The sequence below is a fragment of the Dendrobates tinctorius genome, unplaced genomic scaffold (genome assembly GCF_039654945.1).
Source record: "Dendrobates tinctorius isolate UK_male_01 unplaced genomic scaffold, ASM3965494v1 ptg000003l, whole genome shotgun sequence".
NCBI classification, from domain to species: domain Eukaryota; kingdom Metazoa; phylum Chordata; class Amphibia; order Anura; family Dendrobatidae; genus Dendrobates; species Dendrobates tinctorius.
In genome coordinates this window covers 24,011,034-24,032,912 of record NW_027361671.1, presented here as the reverse complement: position 1 = coordinate 24,032,912, position 21,879 = coordinate 24,011,034, and the positions used below count along the sequence as shown (strand labels likewise).

Below are 21,879 nucleotides of genomic sequence, written 5' to 3'. Positions count from 1 at the left end.
GATGTCTTTCCAGCCTCTGTTTGAAGACTTCCATGGAAGGAGAATTCAGCACCTCTCGTGGCAGCCTGTTCTAGAACTGTAACCTCCCTGGAGTGCCCAGAAGTACCCAACCACCAGTGAGCTAGACATATGCGTTGAAACTTCAAGACTGGGCCAAAAAATGACTATCCATTGTTCCGCACTCAATCATTTTTTTTTTTTTTTTTTAAAGATGTAGACTTTTCATCTTCTGTGTCTTGTTCAGTGGTGGCTGGGTATCAGCCTTATCTTGGCCATGTCTGTGAGCACTAAATACCTTGTACTTCTTGACCTCCATGGAGGTTGCAGTTCTGGAATATGACGGTGCTGGAGCATAATGGGCTTCTGGTCATTTTAAAAATGATTCTTATCAAATCTTTGACAGATCAATTGCATCTTTTTTTTTTTTTCAACATATTTTTTGCGAACCTGTTTACTATTTGAAACAAAACCTTTGATGGTTCTGTAATCACACACTAATATCTTAGCAATGTCATCCCTCTGAAAGACTAAAGGCCCCGTCACACTAAGCGACTCACCAGCGATCCCGACACTGATATGAAGGTGTCAGGATCGCTGGTAAGTCGCTATGTGATCGCTGGTGAGCTGTCACACAGACAGCTTCACCAGCGATCAGCACAGCGATGCCGAGCGCCCGGCATCGCTGGCTATCGCTGTAGAAAATAGAATCAAAATAAAAAATATAGTTATTCTCACCTTCCGACGTCCCGTTCAGCCATCCTGCCTCTCTCCACGCTCCGGTCCCAGTGATCCTTTGCACGAATGACCGCGAGATGTCACGGTCTCGTGGGATAACAAAGTCTCGCGGTCATTCATGCAAAGGATCACTGGGACCGGAGCGTGGAGAGAGGCAGGATGGCTGAACAGGACGTCGGAAGGTGAGAATAACTATATTTTTTATTTTTTTTTATTATTTTTTTACACCTGATCGCTGGTCTCCCGCTGTCACACACAGCGATGCGTGGTGGCCAGCGGGAGACCAGCGACCAAAGAAATGTCCAGAGGTTTCTTGCAGCGATACCGGCAGGGGGGCCGCTCGCTGGTCGCTGTCACACACAGCGATCTCGCTGGTGAGATCGCTGTTACGTCACAAAAGTTGTGACTCAGCAGCGATCTCGCTACCGAGATTGCTTAGTGAGACGGGGCCTTTAACAATTTTTGACTTATCAGAATTAGTTAAATCTCTCTGGGCATTTTGTCTCATGAAAACAAGCTGTCTGTCTAATCCCTTGATAAAGGGAGTTGTATCCTTAGACCATACTCTCCCTCATTATGCAGATACAGATCACCTGACCTGCTTCATCAAATAGGCATTCACGTTTATTTACAGCTTGGAATTTAAAAATCTGCATAACAATAACGATATGGTCAAAATGCATGCCTAATAATTGTGCATATAGTGTATAGGGGGCTAAAAATTTTGCAATTGGATTTCATTAACCCCTTCATGACCGAAGCTCTTTTCGGTTTTGCGTATTCGTTTTTCGCACTCCCCTTCTTTCCAGAGCCTTAACTTTTTTATTTTTCTGTCAGTATGGCCATGTGAGGGCTTATTTTTTGCGGGACAAGTTGTACTTTTGAACGATATCATTGGTTTTACCATGTCATGTGACAAAAAACGAGAAGAAATTTAGAGTGCGGCGAAGTTGCAAAACAAGTGCAATCCCACACTTATTTTTTGTTTGTTTCCTTTTGCTAGGTTCACTAAATGTTAAAACTGACCTGCCCATATGATTCTCCAGGTCATTACGAGTTCACAGACACTAAACATGTCTAGGTTCTTTTTTTATCTAAGCATTGAAAAAAAAATCCAAAGTTTAAAAAAAAAAAAAAACAATTGCGCATTTTTCCGAGACCCATAGCGTCTCCATTTTTCGTGAGCTCGGGTCGTGTGAGGGCTTATTTTTTGCGCACCGAACTGACGTTTTTAATGATGCCTCGTTTGTGCAGATATGTTCTTTTAGTCGCCCGTTATTGCATTTTAATGCAATGTCTCGGTGACCAAAAAAATGTAATTCTGGCTTTTTGATTTTTTTTCTCACTACGCCGTTTAGCGATCGGGTTAATCCTTTTTTTTGATGATCGGGCGATTCTGAATGCGGCAATACCAAATGTGTGTAGGCTTGATTTTATTTTTTTGTTTTATTTTGAATGGGGGGAAAGGGGGGTGATTTAAACTTTATTTTTTTATATATTTTTAAAACTTTTTTCTGTAACTTTTGTTATGCTTAAATAGTCTACATGAGAGGCTAGAAGCTTCCACAACTTGATCGGCTTTGCTACATACAGTAGAGGTGATACTCAGATCGCCTCTAAGTAGCACAATTACTGCATTGCTATGAGCGCCGACCACAGGGTGGCGCTCATAGCAATACGGCAACATCAACCATAGACATCTCAAGGAGACCTCTGGTTGTTATGCCGACAAGCCGATGACCCCTGATCACGTGACGGGGGTTAGCGGTGCGTGTATTGATGGCCGGAAGCACGCATTAAATTCCACTGTCAGAGTTTGACAGCGCCATTTAACTATTTAATAGGCACGGGTGGATCGCGATTCCGCTCGCGCCTATTGTGGGCACATGTCAGCTGTTAAAAACAGCTGACATGTCCCGGCTTTGATGCGGGCTCACCACCGGAGCCCACCTCAAAGCGGGGGGTACTGCCATCGGATGTACTATCCCATCCAATGGCAGTAAGGGGTTAAAAATGTTGCACTATTTACCTATTATAGGCCCTGTTCCCCGAAACATTCAACTTTAATGTGGTCTGTGGTCATAAATCGCATGAGAGGAGCTAAGAAAATGACAAATAAAAGTTACATACTCCCTCTCAGAACAATCTCACTGATCATTTCTCAGATAACGCTTTCTACAGCCAGGGTTAGACCGCACAAAAGAAAGGCTATAGGGGCAAACATTGCAAAATTGTCAATAAACTCATATTTAAAAGAAAAATGTCAGAAACGTGGAAAACTATTTTAAATAGTTGCATGCTGGATATAGGACAATTAAAAAAAAAAAAGAAAAGTATTGCTGTGCCTATTTCAGGGTCTACCTCTGGCAAGCAGGAACCTGAGAGACTGAGCAGTGAACTCCTGAATACAGAAGATTAGAAACACCCTTTAATATGCCATCCTGGACTATTTGCTAACTGTAGACATTCTTTACCAGTTTTATATAAAGTTCCAAAAAAAGATGTCTTTTATTATTTGTTTTGTCAGTCAAAAATGAACAATGTTACATAAAAGCGAAGCTGATGGAGAAAATGGCAGCCAGTGGGATAACGCTGTCCTTCCAGAAACTGTTACAGCATTCATCAAAACGGAATTGTTAGTGTAATTCAGTGCTTTGTCAATTCAAAGAAGACTCTCCCTGCTACCCTCGCCATATTTAGCTCCTTGTCTATATTCCAGGCTTGTAAATCTTTTCTCCTTAGTGCCTTTGCTATTTATTTCGTAATTTCATTGGCTCATAAGTTACTGTTCCAAGTTATACTGTTATTTAATCACTCAACTATGGCCACCAATTAACTGCAGGTATATACTTTAATGCCTGTATAGTATAAGGCTAGGTTCACATGTAGCGGAACTCTCGCGGAAATTACCGCGAGAATTCCGGAATTCCATTCCACGGGAAAATCGCATTTTAAATTCCCACGATTTTCCCGCGGAAAAACTAGCATTTTGCAAGCGTAATTAGCTTGCAGAATTGCTAGCGTTTTCCAAGCGGTCTGTAGCATCTCTTGGAGAACCGATTGACAGGTTGGTCACACTCGTCAAACATAGTGTTTGACGAGTGTGACCAACTTTTTACTATTGAGGCCGCCTATGCGGCATCAGTAGTAAAAGATAGAATGTAAATAATAATAATAAAAAAAATATATTGTTATTCTCACCTTCCGACATCCCGCGCAGCCTTCCCGCCTCTCTCCACGCTCCCGGTCCCAGTAATCTTTTGCGACAATTACCGCAATGACGTCTGTTCTCGTGGGATCGTGACGACGTCGCGCGAATGACCGCGAGACTTTGCGATCCCGCGAGAACGGACGTCATCATTCGCAAAGGCTTTCTGGGACCGGGAGCGTGGAGAGAGACGGGAAGGCTGCGCGGGACGTCGGAAGGTGAGAATAACAATATTTTTTATTTTAAATTCTATTTTTTACAGGGATATGGTACCCAAAGCCCGGAGGACAGTCTCCTCTCCTCCGGACCGTGGGTACCATCCGCAAATGTTCTGCTTACTTTTCGCATGGTGTGCACAGCCACATGCGGAAAGTAAGCAGAACAATGCATTCCTATGGGTGCGAGATCGCCGCGATTCCGCGAAATTAATGAGCATGCTGCGTTTTTTACCGCGAAGCAATTCCGCCGCGATAAAAACCGCAGCATTAGCACAGCATTGTGGAATCCCATAGGAATGCATGGGATGCTTATTTTTCGTGGCAAAATCGCGCTGTTAAAACCGCCGCAGAAACCACGTGTGAACTCAGCCTAATGGAGGTAAGGATAAATGTAACAAAACAAAAGTGTAAGGAAAAAATTGTAAAACAAAGAAGTCAATCATATTATTGCTATTCAAATAATAATGGCGCTAAGGTATATTAAAATTAAGAAAAATGCTTGTACATGCATATTGCTGGATATAGTTCTTCAGCAATCACAATCTATAGTAGGTGGTGTACTTGGACAGAACCCTTCACAGGCCTACTGTCACAGGGCAGCTGGCGTCAGGTGATGTGGTCAGAGCCTACTCGAAATTAGTAGGTACCTGTCACGAAGTGACTGGCCCTGTGTGACACGACCCAGCAATCGGTCGGTCACCAAACAGCAAACAAACAAGGGAACACAATTACAACGGTGGGCTCTACGATAGAGAACAGGAAATGGACACCTCCTGTACACTCCTGAGGCTGTGCCCTGGTCTATCCTGACGTCCTTATATGGTTACTTTCAAACCATCGCCAAGCAGGATACCTTAGCCCTCACTTGCCCTGCACCTCTCCCTCAATAGGGAATTGGTAAGTGCGGACACTGGTCCCCACCGCTGCACTAATATAACACCAAGGGAAGATATACAAACGAGGGAAGATATACAAACGAGGTAAGACAAACAACACTTTGCTTTGTCTGCTGCAATGCACTGCACAGCAGAGTTAGGCACCAGGTCACAGCATTCAGCTGAAGCACCACTGCACTTAACCAGCTCCTGACTCCAGCTTGGTTGGTCTCCAAAGAAGAAATGTATCACCAACACCAGCTGATGCCTCAGGTGACCTTTTAAAGCAGACCTGAGCAAGGGGTGGCCCCCGGGCCGTATCTGGCCCGCCCACTGCCTGTGACCAGCCCGCGGAGGGGTCCGGGACTTCTCCGGTTCCTGCTTTCATGAGGAAAGCAGAAAGCAGAGGAGTCCCAGCAGACGTGGCGGTGAGCGGAGCGGACCCCGACCTCCTGAGAGTGGCACAGAAACATTGCCCCAAGCGCACCGCCCACACACCAGACCTGCGGCGCTGACTGGTCAAGGCTGGAGGGGGGCGTGGTCTGAGAGAGGGTTGCGCAGATGCCGTTGGTGGCGTCTGCTTGCAGCAGTATACATCACACCACGCCTCCAACTCTGCTAAAATGTGCGTGCGTGGAGGCGTGGTGTGATCTATACTGCTGCAAGCAGACCAGTGACATTGGTGCAACGTAAGGCTAGCACTAATTACTTTAGACTGGGTCTGGACTGGGTGTTTGGGTCTGGACTGGGTGTTTACGTCAGGCCAGGGTCTGGGACTCTGGGTAGCACTGTTAAAGTTAACAATTAAAGTGAATAATCACAAGCTGGTTGCAGTTCATCATCTCATCATTAAATAAAGATGTAATTAGGTCCTCCATATTTTCATTGTATTGTAAATCTTTGCATTGTTTAACATACTGTTTGTTTATGAAAAGATAGCATATGTATACTATATATTATATACATTTATAGTATTGAGTACAACTGAGTTAATTATATTAGTCCGGCCCTCTGACACCATCCCAATTTCTAATGCGGCCCCATGGCAAAATTAATTGCCCATCCCTGTTTTAAAGGAAGGTGGGAGTGGTCACCACCTACCTCAGCAAATTCACTAGCCATGTAGCTAAACCAGCGGCCACCGGGGGGAAAAACTGATATTAACCCCCGATGGCCTGAAAGGAAAAAAGTTTTAATGTGAGAATGCAGATCTGACACAGATCCAAAAATGGATTGTGACAGTACCTTTGAGATAAAACCTGGTAGTGTAGCATGAAGAGAATTCTAAGACCCACCCTGAAAGTGACCAACCAGAACTGCACGCACCACCACAACTCATATGAATTGCAATAAACAGCAAAGACTTGAGCTTGGAATAGGGATAACTAGCCTGCCTGATGCTGAAGGAGATGATCATGTGTTGAATACCTCCCAGTCACCTCCAGGAAACCACTCCCTGCTGACTTGCACAGCAGAATGGACACAATCCCACCACACCACTGCCTAGTACCAGACGCAACAACGTCCTGCATTGCCTGGCAACCGTGACCACATCGCCCTTTGTTCCATGGGCAGTGAAATCTGTGGGAGATACGGCGTCCCCACACATCCTACTAGTCCAGAAGAACAGGATGGTCTTCCTGCGCATGGTAGCTAAGCCTCCAGGGTTAACAGACCCCTTCCTGATAACCAGGGAAGACTGACATCGTACGCTCTTGGGGCCAGCATGACAAAACGCCTCTTGCAACCGAACCTGCTCCATTTCCAGGTGGGAGCACAGAACCACAATTCCTACACTCTGCCCCTTCATTATGCTGCTTTCAGATTAGTTGGCAAAAACTTGGTGACATATTCTATCTAATCGTATGTGTATTGTACTCATGCCTGGCAACTTTTTGTTACATTTGTTTTATCCTGCTCTATTGGTGCACACGTGTGTGGTCCCAATTTGTGCAGTGTTGGACTCGCACCGTTGGTATAGGTGTTCAGCTATTGTTCTATGCTCCTGTCAATGACAGGACCGTACAGTTGTCATTACTTGATGATTAATAGTCATCTTTTCCCAGCACTTGTGCCGCTGCGATTTCCTGATGCCCATGACGTGTGTTGAATAAGCAGATTTGCGCGCAACTCAAGTAATCACATTTTATAGCTGTCTATACGTCGCAATGTTTGCTTTTAACATTTTACACCTGAGGAAGCCACTTCTTACTTGCGATACGTATAGGACCATTTTTCATGTTGTGCCACCTGCTTTGAAGCTTAGCTTTTATAGTGTATATGTTTATTTTGCATTGTTTAATGCTATATCTGACTTCTTTGTTTTCTTTTTGATTTAGCACTTTCACTTTTGCTAGCCCTTTGAATGATTTCCAATACATTTTGTATTTGTGAAATTGGGTGTTGTTTTGCATATAATGTATTTGTTTGCCTAGAAATTTTATATACTCTTGATTGAGTTTGTGACGTGTGCTTTATTTGCAATGATTAGCGATAAGTGTACTGAATTGTCTGCATAATCACTTTTAGATCTCCTTGTTCCTGAAATATAAATGGGGACACTTTGTATCTGTCCGATACTGTCATTAATAGTGGGGGAAAGCTTGTGGGTGATGTCTTATCATGGACACACCATTTGCGCTATTATGACATGCCTGTAGAGATTTTTAATAGGTCCTAATCTTTCTGTGTTTATTTCAGCACGTTGAATAAAATATTTGTTAATTTTGAGATCCTTACCGCATGTTTTTTTTTTTTTTGCTTCTTTTTAAAGTGTAGTGAGTTGATCCAATCAGTCTTGTGGTGCCCACCTTCTCTTTAATGTCCTGCTGACTTAACATCTTTATGATGACACACAAAACAAGGAACCGGATTTCCAACTCACCGGGAAATATTTTCTTACCAGGGCTTTCAGGAAGTTTGGGGTTACTATGAACCTTGTCAGGATAAGGTAATATTAGACCTCTCAGCTTTTTAGAGGTAGAACGTGGAAATTGTTCAGAGATTCCTTTATGATTTTAAGGTGGGAAATTCCTCTATTATAGAATAATGTTCTTTGATATTAGCATTGTCTTTTTGCATTATGGTTGCGTTACCGTAGCGTAGAATTGTATATAGAGCAATGCTATATGATTCTATGATTCTATGATTCTATGCTGGTTCTCATACATGTAACTATAAATTATTCCAATTGAGCTTTTTATTGGCAGGGATAAACAGCATTCTGACCTGTGTTATATGGATAAAAATAATAACAAGCCTAAACATAGGAGAAATGAGCTCAGCTTAATTAACTATTAATTGCAGCCACAGAGTTTTTTCTAATCTCTCCTCGCGCAGTATTCCGGCTGGTGAGCTTTCGTTACCCTCCTGCTGCCGAAAATAACCTAGTTTAAGAGTTCACTGAAAACATGAGGGATTCATCATTATATATTTACTGTCTGAGGCTGATATAGCTGTAAGGTTTTATCAGATCCCATTGATCTATTGCGCATGTTCCCTCCCTAGGTTGCAGAACGTGCTTCTATTTGCATAAGGCCCTGGGCAAGGTTCTTTCTTGCATTGATTGGCCTGTCCAAGGGAGCCTGATGTGTTCTCGCATTGATCACTTTGTCTTTTCTTGGAAGACAGTGTTACACGGAGTTCATCTCAAACATTCTAGGGAGAAGATAAAACTTTAGTGCAGATGTCTTAATTTTGTCAGATGCTCCTCGGAGAATACACTCTCCTTCCCCAGAACAGTTAGCTTTGTTTATTTATGCAATTTGGATATATTTGCTCCAAATCTAACACCTCTTGCTGGCATATCCATTAAAAATACAATACACTTGTCTTCCGAGTACAGGCCAATTAGTCAACTTCTCACAATGAAATTCTGGAATTTTTTTTCCAGCGTTAAATGCAGCAAAGTTTCACCTCTAACTCCAGGGAGATGCAATATATCTGTGCACAAGTCATTATCTCAACAAGACCTCATAGTGATGTGTCTGTCACAATGCAAAGGTTATGCTACTAGAGAAACAGGTGGAGTCCAAACTATAGCTGTCCATGTATCACAGGCTGTGAAGAAGTGTGATTATTCTGTCTACAGCCTCCCATAATGGCACAAGCTCATTAGTCAGCAGAAGATAGTATGGCTGTATACCAAGTGTGCATATATTGGTCGTTGAGTCATGTACATGGGATCTTGGCACCAGGGTTATTATTTTAGAAGGTTGGTAAATGATTCTTAATCTTAGCATATAGAAGTGTTCATGCAGGTCGATACATACTGTTTTATCTCCATACAGCACACACATTGTTAGCAGTCCTCCTTTTTACATGGTTGGTGTGCTGTTGATTATTAATATGGATGCATAAGCTGTCAAATCAGCTGATGAATAAGCATTTTGTTCATCCATAGTTCCGATGATTGACTTGGGCTTATGATCAGGAACAAGCATTCTTATGAACCCTCATTCGACAATTATTGGCCAGTACAGATGGACCTTAAGTATGTCATAGTGACCCTTGAAATTTGCAACCTGGGGTAAAAAAATTAAAACAAGGGCCTTCAAAACTGTTTTTTTACAACAGCTGAACCAGTGATGGAAAGTTCTTCATGCTGGAATTCAGTTTGTTGTAGACCAAGCAAAACATTTTTTCCTATACTTTCGTACCCACAGCCACTTGTACTAAGAGGTGAAAGGACTTAATAGAGTAACTAATTTCTCTTTATTTTTCATATTTAGTAATCACTTGAATCGCCCGGTAGTCCTGCTGCTGAGACTCCCACCAATCACACAGTAGGCCGCCCCAAGATGTGTGCAGCTTAGCAGACAGGAGCACACAGCTGTCTGAGTGTACATACAAGCTGGAGTATAAAAGCCTAAGCTTCTATTGAGTCAGTACTGTGGGCTGTATGCACACTCAGACAGTAGTTGTGTGCACCTGTCGTCTGAGCTGTGAACTTCTTAGGGGTCTGTTGCAGGATTGTTGGAGGTTTCAAGATCCAGACCACCACTGATTTGCAGGTAATTCAAGTGCTTCAAGTTTTCTATGACTTTTGTGTGCTTATATTGAGAGTATTGAGAGGGAATCCTTGTCCAGCTTCTCATCACCCATTAAAATAAAGCGTGCAGCCAATCTCTCTTGTGCTCTTCCTTTAGGGACCACATAGCATCACGACAGACAACCTCCATGAGGCTTAAACCATTAATGACTGACCTAATTTTGACCTTATTGACCAGTCCAATTTTTTTTTAATCTGACCAGTGTCACTTTGTCTTAATAACTCTGGAACACTCGAACAAATTCCAGTGATTCTGAGATTGTTTTTCGTGATATATATGGTGCTTCATGTTAATGGTAAATTTTGGTCAATATGATTTGCATATAACTGAAAATTCGAGATAAAAAGAAAATGTAGCAATTTTCAAATTTTACATTTTTATTCCTTTAAATCACATAGTTATACCTCACAAAACAGTTAATAAATAACATTTACCACACTACTTTACATTAGCACAATTTTTTTTTTTTTAAGCATAATTTTTGTTAGGAATTTATAAGGCTTAGAAGTTGATAGGCAATTTCTCAATTTTGCAACAATTTACAAAACCAATTCTTTACGAACCACATCACATTTGAAGTCACTTTGAGGGGTCTATATGACAGAACATACCCAAAAGTGACACCGGCCTAAAAATTGCACCCCTCAATGTGCTCAAAACCAGATTCAAGAAGTTTATTAACCCTTCAGGTGCTTCATAGGAATTAATGAAATGTGGAAGGAAAAAATGAATATTTTACTTTTTTTCACAACATTTTTTCTGCTTAAGCCCCCATTTTTTTTTTTTACTCTCACAAGGGTAACAGGAGAAAATGGACCCCAAAATTTGTTGTACAATTTTTCCACGAGTAAGCAGATACCCGATATGTGGTGGAAATCTACTATTTGGGCACATGGCAGGGCTAGGAAGGGAAGCGACACCAATTGACTTTTTGAAAGCAAAAATGTCTGGAATCTGTAGCGGACACCATGTTGTGTGTGGAGAGCCCCTGGCTTGCCTAAACAGTGGGACCCCCACTAGTGACCCTATTTTGGAAAATAAACCCCTTAAGGATTTTATCCAGGGATAGAGTGAGGATTTTGAACCCAAAGGTAATAGACAGCATTTGATAACATTAGGTAGTCTTATTGAAAATGTCGTCATTAGTATTGAGCGCAAGTGCTTGCTACTTGAGTTTGCAAATATACAAACTTGAGTAGCGAGCACTTGCCCTCAACATTAGCTGGCATATCGTCGTCATTTTTTGGAATTTTAAAAAAACCCTAACCCCAACCCTAACCCTAATGGCAAAGAATGAAAGAAATAAAAATGTAATCTGACTAAGGGGATGACACAGGGGAAATTACATACTAATTAGTGGCATTAGACCCTATCACAGTGATCAAAATAAACCAACAGGAAAAATCCCTACTATTGCCGGGTGCCGGCTATCAGAACTTGGAAGAGGCAGGGGGACGTTGCTGGATTGACCTGGGCACATGGCAGAGGTCACGGGAGGGGGGTGTGTTGGGTCCTCATCTCTCTCTCCTTGGACTTGTGTATCATGTTGTCAGAAGAGAGAGAAATGTTTTTCATAGCTGGCAATTTTTTTTTTTTTTATGTGACCGCGGACCGGAAAAACCGTCCCTGATTGTGTTCTCCAAGGTCTTAGCTACCCCCAGTAGCTGTAACCCTGGCACTATAGTTTAATTCACAATTGCCATTCTAAAACTGCATTGATGAAATAAGGCCCCTTTAATCTTTAATGTGTATCGGCGGTCATTACGGGGTTAAGCACTTAAAATGTTAGCTAGTTTCCATTGTTGCATAAAGTTTAAAGATACTTTAATCCAGCACTTCTGATAGTCCATCTACACTAGCCCAATACTGCCCAAATATCTTAAAAGACAAAGAAAATTAGTAGATTCTGTTTTCTCTTAATTGTCAGCACTGCATGCACATTGTTATTGATAATTTTGAACCTTGCACACAGCTCTTTCTGCCATACTCTTAGATTTTCCTTGCCATTAAACCATTTAGCTGTGTAACTCACAGTGACTGTAAAAGAAGACATTTCAGGATGAGATCAGTGTATGTGACATTCCCACCGTAGCAATAATTTATGTTTTTTGTGTTTGCTGGCTTTCAGAGGATTGTAGATAGCGCTTCCCCGGATCACAACATGTTTCTTTTTCCTCTTTGAACGTCTGTACGGAGTTTTTTTTTCGGCAATGCCACCCTCCTCGGAAATAACACTATACACTGATCAGCCAACAGTTGAAGAGCATAACATTGACAATGGCACTTGTCAGAAAGGGAATTGTATTAGGCAGCAGGTGAACAGTAAATCTTTGCAGTTGATATCTTGGAAGCAAGAAAAATGGGCACTCATAAGATTCTTAGCATCTTTAACAAGAGCCAAATTGTAATTGACTTGACTATGAGGACAGTGAATCTCCAATACGGCAGATCTTCCCACTAAGCAATGGTTAGTAGCTAGCAAAAAATGGTTCAAGTAAGGACAACCAGAGAAACACCGACGGGGTCAAGGGTGCCCAAGAGTTATTGATGAGTCTGGGGAAGGAGGAGGAAATCCCCCAGAAGCCACATATAGCAGAAGCAGTGCATCGCAACTTGTGCATAGGGCAGGGTTCCCCAACTCCAGTCCTCAAGGCCCACCAACAGGTCATGTTTTCAGGATTTCCCTTGTATTGTGCAGGTGATGCAATTATCACCTGGGCAATACTAAGGAAATCCTGAAAACATGACCTGTTGGTGGGCCTTGAGGACTGGAGTTGGGGAACCCTGGCATAGGGCAATGTTGCTGCAGACTAGAGTGCTAATGCTGACTTCTGGCCATAATTGAAAGTGCCTACAGTGGGCGCAAGAGCATCAAAGCTGGATCATTGAGAAGTGAAAGTAGTTGACCTGGTCTGAATAATCTTTCCTTTTTTTGTTTTTTTGTTTTTACATATTATGTGAACAGGTCAGGATACATTATGAACGAAAAACAAGCGACAGAGGCAATGTGAAGACATGGGTCCTTACATTCATGTGAATTACCTACCTTAACCTTGTTTTAGATCAAGTAGACCTGTTTATGGTAATGGCATATCATAATGGTCTCAGCAAGATCATGTGCCATTCTACACTGCAAAAATTGTTCAAGAATGGTTTAAAGAACATGGCAACAGGTTTATGGCGTTGACTTGACCTCCAAATTTCCTATATCTCAATCCAATGTAATATGTGTGATGAGTTGGAAAAAATTCAGTAATTAGAGGACAAACCTTATAATTTACTGGATTGATTGCAGCTAATATCTTGGCTTCTGAAATGAAAGGACACCTTCAGAGGTCTTGTGGGCACTATGTCTTAGTGGGTCAACTACATTACCACACTCAACCTGTGTACGCGAATGTCTCTATCTTTGGTAGGAAGCAGCTATGCTTATCTATTTCTGTATGGCGCCTTTAATTCTAATCACATATGATTCCTTTTTTATGTTTTTTTGTTTGTAAAATTATGCTTTTATATTGCTCAGTTAAATTATGATGTTCCTTAGTACTGTGAAAAGACAGAGGATTTTAGCATTGTAGATAAGGATACTGATGGTAAATGTATACATGGAAACTATGCAAACATTGCCAAGCATTGAGGGATTCAAAGCCTATTAAATGTATTCTGGACAATTATCCTGAAAATAAAAATACTTTTTCCTCTTTGTCAAGTGGAGAGAAAGCACAACATCAGAAAGCATAATGTTTTTAGAAAAGAAAATCCAAAAGAAGCTTGCAGGGGTACTGAATTTTAATTGACTTAAGTGCTTTATGAACAGAGTGTACCTGCTCCGATCCATGTGTTCCTGCTGTGAGCCATTGCTGAAGTTGTGATTAAAGAAGCAGTCATGTGAAGTGGAGGTGGTACAGGGTAGGTGTACGTTATTCTCAGAATGCAGCTGTGAGGGCCCCCGAGGGATCTGTTGCCCACAAATAAACATGAGTGGTCTCATTATGTTTACAATATGGAAATGAATTGAAGAAAAGTTCTCAGCAGGATATTTTTAATATAGAATGGTCTGGAACCACGAGGGGCGGACCTGTCAGCTCTCACTGATTTTCTGAAGCTTACACATTTGGAGCTGGTCCCACAGATTTCCAGCATCAGTTGTCTCTAACATTTCAATGGAGTCAGCCTGTTTCTTTTAAATAGCATTTTCAACTCACAAGCCCTGAAAATTTGATTTCACGTATAAAGCCTTTAAAGCTAGCGTTAATTACTGCAAAGATGGGTATAAATGTGGTGGCATGTATAGAACCGGTGATCCTGCAAGAGAATGTCTTTGTATTACAGGAATTCCAATCTTATTTTTTTTTGTTTTGCATTGTCTACTTACACACATACGATACATACATACATACAAACACACACTTACTGTTATTGTGAACAGTTAAGCAAGTTGAATATGAAATGATCTCAAAATTAAAGATGACACAAGGCACTATATATATATATATATATATATATATATATATATATATATATACTGTGTATGAGTGTGTGTGTGTGTGTGTATATATATATATATATATATATATATATATATATATATATATATATATTATAGTACCTAGTAGCACCCCCTTTTTTGCAAGTACCACAGCTCGTAAATGCTTTTTGTAGCCAGCCAAGAGTCTTTCAGTTCTTGTTCGAGGGATTTTGAACCATTTTTCTTTGGAAATTCTTAGGCTGGAGTCACACTAACCGACGCAAAATACAGTCAGTATTTTACATGCGTAATACGGATGAATGGCCCCTAAACAGTGCTCCGTATGTCATCCGTAATCAAGGTGTGGTCGCGTATTTTGCGCATGTAAGCATCCGTATGTAATCCGTATGGCATCTGTATGGCGAGTTTTTCTCGCAGGCTTGCAAAATGGACATATAATGGAGCCCTATGACAGGGTTTCTAACAGAAACCAAAGAATAGATATAGACACATAGAATGCATATATATATATATATATATATATATATATATATATATGTATATGTATTTTATGTGTCTATATCTATTCTTTCTTTATTAAACCTGTCAGTGTGAGTTTACTGTATAGCGCACTGAATTGCCGGCTTTGCTAAAAGACACCTGGTGCGTATTTCTCGCAAGTCACATGTGTGGTCCTTGTGTAATCCGTATTTATTGCGCACCCATTGACTTGCATTGGCGTACTACGGCCGTAGTACGCTGACAATTGCAGCATGCTGCGATTGGCACGGACCGTAGAATACGGATGAGAAATATACGGCTGGTGTGAGGGACCCCATAGAGAATCATTGGTCCGTGTCTAATGCGTGCTTTTTGCTCCTCTCACTCGGCCGTATTCCTCGCAAGTGTGAACCCGGCCTTACAGTTTGGTGAAATTCCTGGGTCGTCTTGCATCCTCTGCTTATTTGAGGTCTAGGCACAGATATTCAGTAATGCTCAGATCAGGGGTCTGTGGGACCATTGTAAAGCCCTCAGCTTGCGCCTTTTGAGGTAGTCAATTGTGGATTTTGACATTTGTTTAGGATCATTATTCAATTGTAGAAGCCAACCTCTTTTCAACTTGAGCTTTTTTTTTACAGATGGTGTTATGTTTGCATCGAGAATTTGCTGAAATTGCATTGAATCCATTCTTCCCTCCATCCCCATGCCATTGGCTGCAACCCAACCCCAAAGCATGATTGATCCATGAGTCCTGTGTCATGCCACCAGTAAAGCCAGTAAAGCATCCGGTGACCATATGTAGAGTTGCTTTTCATCCATGAAGAGGGCTCACTCACAATTTTGCCTAATAACACTGTCATGAATAAAGAATGGTATTTTAACTCCTTTATTAATTTGGACGTATCAATGCGTCCTGGTCACCTGTTGCTTAGCGATCTTGGATGTATGGAAACGTTATGGCTTGTACCCACGCACAGGAGCTGTGCGCGTGATCGCTGCTTTCTGTCAGCTGATTCTGACAGCTGACACCCGGCACTCAGTGCAAGGAGCGGTGCCACACCTCTCCTGTCACTTTAACCACCTAAATGCTGCAATCACAGCATTTAAAGGGCATGCAGAGGGAGGAAGCCCCCTCTGCCCTTGGATCGGTCTACCCCCCCAAACCCCCGATCTGACAAGCATGATCTAGCAAGTTTGTCAATGCAACGTTGACCGTTTGTAAAGCATAGGAATGCTCCTGCATTCCTATTCTTAACCAGCAATCAGCTAGCATAAAGTGAAAGTCCCATAGTGGGACAAGGTAAAAAAAAAAAAAGTGGAAAAAAATGTAAAAATATATTTAAAAAAAATAATAAAATAACATTTTACCCATAAATTACCATTTTTATAAAAGTAACCCCTTTAGTGAATACCATAAAAAAGGCAAAAAATGATGCTTGATCATCATATCGTGAGATAAAAAAGTGGGATGAAACGCAATCAAAAAGATGAATCTAAATCAAAATGGTACTGCTGAAAACCGTCCTCTTGTCCCGCAAAAAACAAGCCATCATGCAGCTCAAACGGCGATGCAAAATAATTATTTTTTGGAAAATAGTTTTTATTGTGTAAAAGCGTCAAAACATAAATACAAGATACAAATTGGATGTCACTGTAATCGTACTGACCCTAAGAAAAATCTGTCTTATCAATTTTACCACACGCTGAACCGTTTTTTTTTTTAAAAAAAGCAATTCCTGAATTACTAGTGTTTCTTTCTGCATCCCAAAACTCGGAGTAGAAAGCGATCAAAAAATGTCATGTGCCCGAAAATAGTACCAATAAAAAACGTAAACTTGTCCCACAAACAGCCCTCACATGACTTTCTGTCGAAATATGGAAAAATTATAGCTGTCAAAATATTGCAAAAAAAAAAGCATCTTTTAGTGTGTGACAGCTACCTAAGAAAACTATAAATCTAGTATAGCTCTAATCGCACCAACTTGAAGAATAAAGTTTCCAAATCGCTTATAATACCTAAGGAATGGCGTAAAAAAAAATTCTTCACCTTCTGTTGATTTGTTCATTTTTGCCTCCCAAAGATTGCAGCTTAGCTCGGCGCACATTTAAATTGTGCTCTGCATTGAACGCTTACACCAGAGTTTCCATGTAAGTCTATGAAATACGAGATTTAGACAGGACCCCCAGCGAAAGATTTGATGCACTCTAGATGCCGTCAGACCTGTGATCCAACAGTCTCAGTTTTTACCCATTTCCCAGTGTGAAAATATAAAATCTCTGGCTAAAACAATATTTTGTTGATTAAAAGTGTAATTTTTTCTTTACTGCCCAATGGTATAAATTTCTGTGACCTACCTTTGGTGGTAATATGACCACTGCACCTCGTGATGAATTAATGGAGAGGTGTAATATGTAAAATGGTGTCTCTTCTAGGGGGTTCTTCTGTTCAGGCACCTCAGGGACTTTGCCAATGTGCCATGGCACCTTCAATCCAGTCCAGCAAAATCTGAATTCCAACATGGTACTTCATCCATACTGAGCTCAGGAGAACTAGCAAAAAAAATTTTGGCTTCCATTTTCTCCTGTTCCCCTTGTGAAAATAGAAAAAAATTGGGGCTAAAATAACATTTTTGTGGAAAAAATGTTGTTTTTTTTATTTTATTTTCACGTCTACTTGTTATCTTATGTGAAGCACCTGGGGGTTCAAGGTGCTCACCACACATCTAGATACATTCGTTGAGGGGTCTACTTTCCAAAATGGGCTTTCTTGTGGTGGGTTTCCACTGTTTAGGCACATCAGGGGCTCTCCAATTGGGACATTCACATGCTGACCATTTTATCAAGTCAGCATTCCAAAACGTCACTCCTTCCTTTCTGAGCTTTGCCTTGTGCCCGTACAGTAGTTTTTCACAACATTTGGGTTATCTGTGTACTCAGGAGAAATAGCACAACAAATGTTGGGGTCCATTTACTCATGTAAGGCTGGTTTCACATTTGCGTTTTTTAGCGCTGGAAAAAAACGCATATGTGCGCATGCGTTTTTTCCCCTATATTTAACATGGGTGCGCATACCTGCGCGCTTGTAAGCGCATGTATGCGATTTTCATGCGCTGCGTTTTTTTGGGGTGTGCGTTTGTATTTTCCAGACGCAGCATGTTGCATTTTTTGGCCCTGCAAAAAAGCGCATGCGCACATATGCGCACGTTTTGCGCTAAAAATGGCCATTATAGCCTATGGATGCGCATATGTGCGCACTCGCATGCTCATGTATGCGTTTTTTTGCATATGCGTTTTTTTTTTTTAACCATGGAATTTAGGGGTTTGGGTTAGAGTTAGGGTTAGTTAAGGGGGGTTAGGGTTAGGGTCAGGGTTAGGGTTGGGGTTTGGGTCAGGGTTAGGGTTAAGTATGGTTTTGTTAAGGGTTAGGGTTAGGGTCAGGATTAGGGTTAAGTATGGTTTTGTTAAGGGTTAGGGTCAGGGTTAGGGTTAGGGTCAGGGTTAGGGTCAGGGTTAGGGTTAAGTATGGTTTTGTTAAGGATTAGGGTCAGGGTTAGGGTCAGGATTAGGGTTAAGTATGGTTTTGTTAAGGGTTAGGGTCAGGGTTAGGGTTAGGGTCAGGGTTAGGGTCAGGGTTAGGGTCAGGGTTAGGGTTAAGTATGGTTTTGTTAAGGATTAGGGTCAGGGTTAGGGTCAGGATTAGGGTTAAGTATGGTTTTGTTAAGGGTTAGGGTCAGGGTTAGGGTTAGGGTCAGGGTTAGGGTCAGGATTAGGGTTAAGTATGGTTTGGTTAAGGGTTAGGGTCAGGGTTAGGGTCAGGGTTAGGGTTAAGTATGGTTTTGTTAAGGGTTAGGGTCAGGGTTAGGGTTAGTAAAGTCATGGTTTGGGTAGTGTGAGGGGCCACCTAAAAATGTTGGAAAAAAACGCAAACGCGGTAAAAACGCTTTAAAAACGCATACAAACGCATAAAAACGCTGCGTTTTTTTCATGCATGCTCATAAAAATGCTTGAAAAAAACGCAGCAGTTGTATGCTTATGTATGCGTTTTTTCAATGCGTTTTTTTGCGGGAAAAACGCGCTGCAAAAAAAAGCAAGTGTGAAACTAGCCTTAGGCTAGTTTCACACTTGCGTTAGGAGGCGCAGCGTACAGCCGCCGTGCAGCTCCGCCCCCTCCGGTCAGCATCTCCTATGGGCACATGATGCTGCATGCGACCTGCATACCCTATCTTTAGCATTGGGTACACAGGCCGTGCGCTGGTATGCTTTTCGCGGCGCATGCGCCCTTTTGACGGTGCGCCGACATGCGCTAAACGCACCGTGTTGCATTTTGGTGCACTCAGTGCACCGTCAAAAGGGCGCATGCACTGCCAAAAGCATACCAGCGCACGGCCTGCATACCCAATGCTAAAGATACAGTACGCAGGTCGCATGCAGCATCATGTGCCCATAGGAGGAGCTGACCGGAGGTGGCGTGGCAGGGTGCGGAGCTGCACGGCGGCCGTGCTCTACACCTCCTAACGCAAGTGTGAAACTAGCCTAACCTTGTGAAAATAAAAAAATTGGGACTAAGAAAATTTTTGTGAAGTACCTGGGGTTCAAGATACTTAGCAGCACATTTCTTGATAAGTTCCTTGAGGGTCTAGTTTCCATGATGGTGTCACTTTTGGGGTTTCCACTGTTTAGGCACATCATAAGCTCACCAAATGCGACATGGCATCTGCTAGTTATTCCTGCAAATTTTGCTTTCAAAAGTCAAATGTCGCTCCTTCTTTTCCAAGCCCTAACAGTAGTTTTCCTCCACATATTAGGTATCGGTGTATTTAGGAGAAATTGCACCACAAATTGTAGAATGCAATTTCTCCCCTTAATATTGTGAATATGCACAATTTGGGGCTAAAAACAAAACATTTTTGTGGCAAAAATTTGATTTATTTTATTTTCACAATGTTATAAACTGCTGTGAAGCACTTGGGGGTTTAATGTTCTCAGCATACATCTATATAAGTACCCTGAGGGGTCTAGTTTCCAAAACTGCCTCATTTGTGGTGGGTTTTCACTGTTTAGGCACATCAAAGGCTCTCCAAAGGCAACATGGCGCCTCCTAATTATTACAGCAAATTTTGCATTCAAAAAGTCAAATGGTGCTCCTTCCCTTCTGAGCCCTGCCATGCGCTCAACAGTGGTTTTCTCCCACATATGAGGTCTCAGCCTGCTCAGGAGCAATTGCACAGCAAATTGTGTGGTTCATTTTTTCCTGTTACCCTGAAAATAAAAAAAAATAAGTCCTAAAGTAATCTTTTGTGAAAAGAAGTTAATTGTTCATTTTTTTTCTTTCCACGTTCTAAAAATTCCTGTGAGGCACCTGAAGGGTTAATACATTTTAATATGGTTTTAGGCACCTTGACAGGTGCAGTTTTTAAAATGGTGTCACTTTTTGGTATTTTCTGTCATATAGACCCCTCAAAGTCACTTCAAGTATGATGTGGTTCCTAAAAAAATGGTTTGTAAATTTGGTTGAAAAAAATAGAAATCGATGGTCACCTTTGAATCCTTATAACTTCCTAACAGACACAAATTATGTTTACAAAATTGTACTGATGTAAATTAGACTTGTGGGAAATGTTATTTACTCTCTGAGTTAATAAAAATTAAGTTTGAAAACTCATAACAAAAATATTTTACCATGATCATTAAGTACAAAGTGTCAGAATCCGTTGGATCCGTTGAAGTGTTCCAGAGTTATTACTTCATACCTCAAGTGACAATGGTCAGAATTGTAAAATTTGGCCTGGTCATGAAGGTGCAAACAGCCTTGGGGGTTAAAAGAAGTTAATATCCTACAAAAGCAACTTCTCCCAACAATCCAGGAGCAATTTGGTGATAAACAATGCTTTTTCCAGCACAATGATTCATCAAGTTACAAGGTAAAAGTGACAAGTTGGAGCTGTAAAAAAAACTGAAAATTTAAATTGAAAACTTCTTGTATCCCATTGAGAACCTGTGGTCATTCTTAAAAAGCGGGTGCACAAACAAAACACAGAGATTGCAATAAACTCCCAGCACTGAGTAGGTAAGAATGGGCGGTGATCAGTCGGGATTTGGCCCAGAAGCTGATATCTAGTTGCCAGGGAGAATTCTAGAAGTGTTTAAAATTGTAACTATTGAGTCTTTGCAGAAACTTCATGTGTTTGTCAAGAAAAGGTTCAAAACTTATAAAATCTTATAATTGTACTTCAGTAACCTTAGAAACATCTGACTAAAAAATCTAAACACACTGAAACAAATTTTGACCATTTATTACGGAGCTACAGGGGCTCTAAATATATTCATCCTATACAGTTTTGGTTTATTTTTGCTTTAATAACACAAAAAAAAAACAGTAAACTGACATCAAGTATCCATTGGGATGATCTTATTCAGCAAAACATAAAAATGAAGCAGTCTATTTGTCCTGGGGGGGGGGGCAAAGCAAAGAAAATTATCCTGATAAACTTGTTAATTGGAGACAGGCACTATTAACCCTGAATTTATGGATTTGTTAATAGATTTATTTTGAAAAAAAAAAATTTGTTTGGAAGAGCTAGCCAATCGTGATTTGAACAGGCCCATATTTTGTCAAAAACACCCATGTGCCCACGAGTTGCATGAAAGGGGTTGTTCAGCCTTTAGGTACTGTCACACTTAGCGATGTACCAGCGATCCCGACCAGCGTTAGGATCGCTGGTACATCGCTAAGTGGTCGCTAGTGACCTGCCACACAGGCAGATCTCACCAGCGACATCGCTGGGGACGGGGGTCGCTACTTACCTGTCCACACTAGGCGATC

At 41.3% G+C, this 21,879-nt stretch overlaps 1 protein-coding gene across 8 annotated transcripts in view; it reads left to right on the top strand.

Annotated features, from left to right (window-relative positions):
• The window catches only part of ARB2A (ARB2 cotranscriptional regulator A), a 663,887-nt gene that overhangs the window by 373,129 nt on the left and 268,879 nt on the right, over positions 1-21,879 (top strand). The window contains exon 9 of one of the 8 annotated variants that reach the window (XM_073587876.1): positions 15,695-16,388. The exons of the other annotated variants lie outside the window; for them this stretch is intronic. Coding sequence (XP_073443977.1) covers positions 15,695-15,793 — 99 coding nt within the window. The 3' untranslated portion in view covers positions 15,794-16,388. Of the gene's footprint in view, positions 1-15,694; positions 16,389-21,879 lie in introns of those variants that run through there. 8 annotated transcript variants of the gene reach the window in all.